Source organism: Strongylocentrotus purpuratus, unplaced genomic scaffold (genome assembly GCF_000002235.5).
Source record: "Strongylocentrotus purpuratus isolate Spur 01 unplaced genomic scaffold, Spur_5.0 spur5_scaffold_21, whole genome shotgun sequence".
In the NCBI taxonomy this organism is placed as follows: domain Eukaryota; kingdom Metazoa; phylum Echinodermata; class Echinoidea; order Camarodonta; family Strongylocentrotidae; genus Strongylocentrotus; species Strongylocentrotus purpuratus.
The window spans coordinates 19,856,519-19,863,040 of NW_022145607.1; the positions used below are offsets into that span (position 1 = coordinate 19,856,519).

Genomic DNA, 6,522 nt, shown 5'->3' on the forward strand with positions numbered 1-6,522 from the left:
GATATTGGGGGAAAATCTTCCCGAGTAGGGTCGGTACGAGGCAGGGGCAGGATGTAGGCTTATCTATCCTGTTGATGATAATATTATCATTTGCTGTCATTTTCTCCCCGATGCGATGTGACTCCCCACCTTCTCACCCCTCAACAGGATACGTGATTTCCAAATCCTGTCACAAGGCGGACTGTCAGCCCTCGCCAGGGCCGTAGCCAGAGTTTGATGTTTGGGGGGCACATACATTGTAATTGATCGACGTCCTGGGGAGGGGTCTAGTTCAACCGATCTTGATTTTTTTTAATCTTTTTTTTTGTTGGGGGGGGGGGGGGGGCACGTACCCCCTCCCCCCCCCCCCCCCCTGGCTACGGCCCTGTCCTCGCATATTTCATTTTAATTATCACTTCTTTCTTTTATCCTTTTATCCTTTTTCTCTCAACAAACACGAATCGAATACATTACAGTGTACAACTGAAATGATTAAAAAAAAATATTTCGGGGTGGGATCAGTTCCCAGCCTTGATCTACCAAATCCCGATCATCTGGTAAATTGATAGGACTTGGATTTGTTGTGTATCATAGAACAAACTTCCATCAAATGAATAATTTCACTGCTTTTGGTATATTGCTCTTATAGTCTTTTTATTTTGGTTTTTGATGTTTTATATTAACTACAAAATTCTATTGATACAAATCGTGCGGTAATAAGTTAACAGATATGAAAACGGCTTATCCATATTTTCTGGCAATTAAAATAGGCCTTTACTTACATGGTCGTCTCATACTTGTTTCTTCCTTTTGGTGATGTGGAGCAGCAGTGTGTATAGAAAATAAATCTTCATGCATGCGTTTCCGGTACCAGCCTCATTTTTTTGTTCTTCTTCTCCTCCTCCTCCTCCTCCTTCTGTTTCTTTTTTTCTTCTTGTTAAGTTGTTCTTATTCTCTTCTTCCTCCTCCTCCTCCTCCTCCTCCTCCTCCTTTTTTTTTCTTGTTCTTTTCCTTCTCCTTCTCCTTTTTCTTGTTCATCTCCTCCTCCTTCTTTTTATCCTCCTCTTTCTAATTTTTCTTTTTCCAGTGTTGTTGTTCTTGTTCTCTTCCTCCTCCTCCTCCGTCTTCCTCCTCCTCCTCCTCCTCCTTTTTCTTGTTCGTGTTGTTGTCGTTCTTCTTCCTTCTCTTCCGCCTTCTCCCTTTTCTTGTTCTCGTTCTTGTTCTTCTTCTCCTCCTTCTTTTTCTCCTCCTCCTTCTTTTTCTCCTCCTCCTCCTTTTTCTTGTTCGTGTTGTTGTCGTTCTTCTTCCTTCTCTTCCACCTTCTCCCTTTTCTTGTTCTTGTTCTTGTTCTTCTTCTCCTCCTTCTTTTTCTCCTCCTCCTTCTTTTTCTCCTCCTCCTTCTACTTTTTCTTCTTTTCCGACTTCTTCTTATTCGTTTTTCTTCTTTCTTTTGTACAGCCCCATCTACGTTGCATATTTTACATTCATACCGACCACTCAACAAAATGTCGTCAAAATCTGACTCTCGAAAACAACGAAATTTCGACGATAATGACAGGCATAGTCGAAGTCATAAACCACGATCTCGCAGTAGAAGCCCAACAACGAGTCACAGAAAGAAGGATAAACCACATCGTTCTGAAAGATCGGTAAGTAGACTTTATGGATCATCGACTTCGAGACCGAAATGCCCCTGCGCTAGAGCGCAGGAGCCATAGTATTGGCATCGGCTTGGCCTAGGTTCTGTATGCGCCGGGAGTGTGGGCCTGAGGTATTGCATGCGACCGCATGCCATGATGCAAGCACAATGCGATATGCGGAGACTAGACTATTCTATTTCTAAGCTAAGCTAAGTAGATCTATGACTATGTTCATTTGTTTTCCTGAGTTTGCTTTGGGCTCTAGAGTACTTTTGCGTTGCCCCTGGGTGTGTGTGCTTCATTCCGTTACACACAGTTGTTTTCAATTTTCCTCATTCCCACTCTGTTGCATTGTTTAGACGTCTACTTTGATTTTTTGAAAAAATGAAGCGAGCTCGATGCATTGAAAAAGCATATCAGCTCTGTATGGACTGAAAACTTCAGTCTAGTCCCTGATATCGACGGTTGTTCCGCTGACAAGTGACATCGCATAGTCTAAACTGGTATTGGAGGGACCTACATGTAGGTCAAGAAGTCAAGAAGTCTGTTCAACATACCGAACCACTCTAGCCAGAAAATACAAACAGAAACAAACAAATTTTAATGATGGCCTGTTGAGAATCTCCAGAAATTGCAGAAAAATTTGGCAGCATATATTTTTATCCTTTCTTTCTTCCTTTCTTTTTCTTCCTTTTATTTTGGTTAATCATTAATGCAAATAGATTTTGGCATTAATGTTCACAACCGAATGATACACACCTAAAAGTAAAAACTATAAAGAAAAAAAACAACAGCATATAGCCTAGACTCTATATGATGCTGTGATAACATTTTCCTTACAATACATATAGTCTAGTACTAGTAGTAGTTACAGTTCCAGATCTCAGGAATTTCTTTCATTGTTTTTCTCTTCAGGATGATGTCCACAGGAGGCCAGAGAGACAGGATGATGGTCGCAGGAAACCAGAAAGAGAAGACGATGTTCGCAGGAAACCAGAAAGGGAGGACAATATTCGCATGAAACCAGAAAGAGAAGACAATGTTCGCAGGAAACCAGAAAGAGAGGACAATTTCCGCAGGAAACCAGAAAGAGAGGACAATGCCCGCAGAAAACCAGAAAGAGAAGATGGACCACTTCCAGGGAAAGTCAAATCAGAACCAGCTGATAAAGGCTACAAAAAATATGAGTTTCCAGGGAAAAAGGAGAGAGAAAGAGAGTCAAGGAGTAGGTGGGATGAAGATGATAAGAAGCAAGAGCAGGGCAGGACCCATGAACAGGGCAGGACCCATGGAGGGGATAGGAGAGGCAATAGGCAGGAACAGCCACAGATCAGGATCAAGCAAGAACGTCAGGGAAACGATGACAGGAGAAGGGAACACAGGGCGCAGGTTGGAGATGAGAATCCGTTCCAAACAAACGATGAAGACGAAGGTGAAGAAAATGCACCTGCTGCACCAAAAGAGGAGCCTGATTTTGGTCTGTCAGGGGCCCTCGCAGAAGACACCAACACATTCCGTGGGGTCGTGATCAAGTACAATGAGCCTCCGGAGGCTAGGAAGCCCAAGCTCAGATGGCGTCTTTACGTGTTCAAAGGAGATCAAGAGATGCCCACATTGTACATCCATCGGCAGAGTGCCTACCTCCTGGGTAGAGAGAGGTTAATAGCAGACCTGCCTATCGATCATCCCTCGTGCTCCAAGCAGCATGCAGCTATCCAGTACAGGCTTGTTGAGTATGCCAAAAGCGATGGCACGACGGGCAAGAGAGTGAGACCCTACATCATTGACCTTGAATCTGCCAATGGCACTTTTCTGAACAACAAACAGATCGAGGCCAAGAGGTACTATGAGATGCAAGAAAAGGACGTGCTCAAGTTTGGATTCAGTTCAAGAGAGTACGTTGTCCTCCATGATAAGACAACTGCAGGAGACTTGGAAGATGAGGGAGAAGTATAACAATGTAAAAACTTGTTGAAAATTGAAATACTGAACTTGTATAAGCTATCTTTTGTCTTACTGTATTAAAAAGGAATTGCTATTCACCTACTTTTGTGAAACATACCTCACTTTTATAAGCCACAGAACTTGTTTGATTTACTCAGTTCACATGTGTATTGCTTGGATGAGTTGCAACATTTAGAAAAGAAAGAGTCTAAACTCTAAAGCCAGAGAGAGTTTGTCAAATTTGTGGAAAGAAAGGACCAAAACCTAAACTCCATGGAAACCTCAATCAGGGGACATCACTAAAAAAATTTACTTTCCGAGTATATCTAACTCAGAGAGGAGTGTGATGTGAACGGTGTCCTGTTAAATGTTGTGATAAAGTTTATTTATTGGTCATTCGTATTTCAGAAGATTATTTCTCTTCAGACCGAATAAAGTCCATTTTGATGTCTTAGATATCCATTATCCAATGTAATGACAGGGTTAGTTTCAGTGGTGAGTAACCGTGAGTTGCAGTCTGAAAATTAATCTTCTACCTGCAGTTACATACTGTATGAACTTCCCTTGTGTCCTCCGACAAGTAGAATCAATCAATTGCAGACACTATCACAGCCCCTTCTTTTTTTAAACAATATTTCCCAATCATGGCCCTAGTATTATTTATTCTACATATGTATTTGTTCATTCATTGAAGTAGTTGGTACATGAACCTTCAGGTCGACCGACCAAGTGATTACATATGATAGTTTTAAAACATTGGGGTATTGTTTTACAAAACAGGTTGGCTGAAAATTCAATTGCAATGTGTACTACAATATGTAAATGTAAAACACGTTTCAATGGTATGTCTGCAAACTCGTAGTTTAAATATGTCTGGGGAGTGTAAGACTAAGATCGACTTTAAGTTGGACTTAAAAATATGGCAAGACATGCATGCCACTGGTTGCTCTCACCATTGGTCTCTTAATTATGATCTTTAGATAAATTTGTTTCCTTAAAAGAAGCTGAATTCTGTAGATGCGTGACCATGATTTGTACGCCCCTTGAGAGACCATTGCCAGTAAACGGTTAGAGCAAACAGTGGCATGAATGGCCTGCCATAGTTAAGTCCAACTTTAAGTCAATCTTAGTCTTTGTGAAACACTCCCCCGGACTTTCAAACCCTGGATAACAGACTATTCAAGAGAAAAATTAATGTTATTGTAACGTTTTTTTTTTCAATTGCTAAAAAATCTGCAAGTTTGGAAAAATTAAAAAGACCTCTATTGGGTTCATTTTTTGTAGATTTATTGTTTGTAAAAAAATTGACTGGCTGGAGTGGGAAGTGTACTGTAGATACCAAAGATGTGTCAGAAGTCTGTTTGTTTATAAGCTTTAAAACATTTAAATTACACTAAAGTACCCATGGCGAAGCTGAGCATTATTTTTTGATGGGCTTTGAAAATGAAAATTTTCTTTGTATTTTGAAAGAGCCCCTAATTTTCATGCTGAAACCAGACGAAAATTAATTCAGAGCTGTGCTGAAATGAGTGATAGGCCATACATTTTCTGTTTACTTTGTAAAAGTCCAAGTCAACATTTCCGCAGCAACAACACAATTTCCTTCATTACTTGACTTCAATTCACCTGTTTTGGATATCAAGAACATTTTATAGTTTATCATTGTACATGTAAAGTACATGAAGTACATTGTTTGTGCTTCATTTTCGAAATTTTTCAATATATTGTGTATTTTTGTATTTGTGTAATAATACTGTACACAGTGTGGTCTGAATGAATAAATGTTCCATTTTGGAAGTGAACTTGTTGTGTTACATGAATGATTTATTAAAATGTTCATACATTGATAAAAGTGATTTACATGTATTTGGTGAATGATCTATAGATATTTTTAATTGAATTTGAATTTTGAAAAACTGTGATAGAAACTTAGGGGTAATCTTGTGCTCTGGTAATTAATAGAAAAATGAATATAAACATATAATCCAATACGGAATGATTGATACAGGACATGAGCATTTAATCTGCAAATTGAATTTGATAGGAGATTTTTGACCCCGGCATATCAAACTTTATCAAACAGATTGGGACTGAAGCTACACCACCAAAACAGTTACGGTATACTTTTAGTCCCATTCTATTTGTGTTCCTTTTTAAACTTTCTGCATACAATTTGCTCACTTCATGGGCCAAGATTACCTCTATAATCTAAATACATGTATTTTATTTTGAACTGTAGAAAATGTGTAATGAATTGTTTATACGTAAACACATGTACATGTATACAACACTTTTACAGAACAATCGATACAACATAATGTAAACTTATCAGTATGTATTTATTACATTCATATTAAAATGATAATCACATTGGGGTAAAAAATGAAATGACTTGCAGCATGAATAAAATTAAATTGGAGTGTTATTGTTTTCTCTATACAAATACACTAGTTATGTTGCAAATCCTAACAAGTGTGGGGGGGGGGGGGGAATAAGTCTGCCCTATATCATGTTTGCAACTATCTGTTTAAAAAAAATCCTGCTAAGATTGAACTTATGTACACTGCATGTTGTTGTAATTACATGTACCAGTAGATTTGTTATAATGATACTCGGTAGTTCAAAACAATACAAAATGCAGTGTATAAAGGAGACATAAACATGTATCCCTTATTTTTCTGATCATATACTGGTCATGAGACCCTTGTTATCTGAGGAAAGCCCTGTACTGACATGCATATGGGAAGAATACCAAATACATGTACATGTACACTTGACAACTAAATTATTCATACCCTTACCAAGTTTTTTTTTGATAATGTAAGTACAGTATGTGAAAAATCTATTTGTCCGATTATTGTTTCTTAAGAATGTGACATATTAAAGCTTACATCTAAAAGTATTAGATAAATACCCCAATTCAACCAGTCCAAGTTTAATTCTTAAGTTACAAAAAACA

General features: G+C 38.5%; 1 protein-coding gene across 1 annotated transcript; it reads left to right on the forward strand.

The window, feature by feature from the left end:
* The first annotated feature begins 1,440 nt into the window (after positions 1-1,440).
* On the forward strand, positions 1,441-5,365 carry LOC590522 (smad nuclear-interacting protein 1). Its single transcript, XM_030995288.1, has 2 exons — positions 1,441-1,628; positions 2,535-5,365. The coding sequence occupies exons 1-2, from the start codon at positions 1,485-1,487 to the stop codon at positions 3,573-3,575; spliced, it is 1,185 nt and encodes a 394-aa protein (XP_030851148.1). The 5' UTR covers positions 1,441-1,484; the 3' UTR covers positions 3,576-5,365.
* Positions 5,366-6,522: the final 1,157 nt, after the last annotated feature.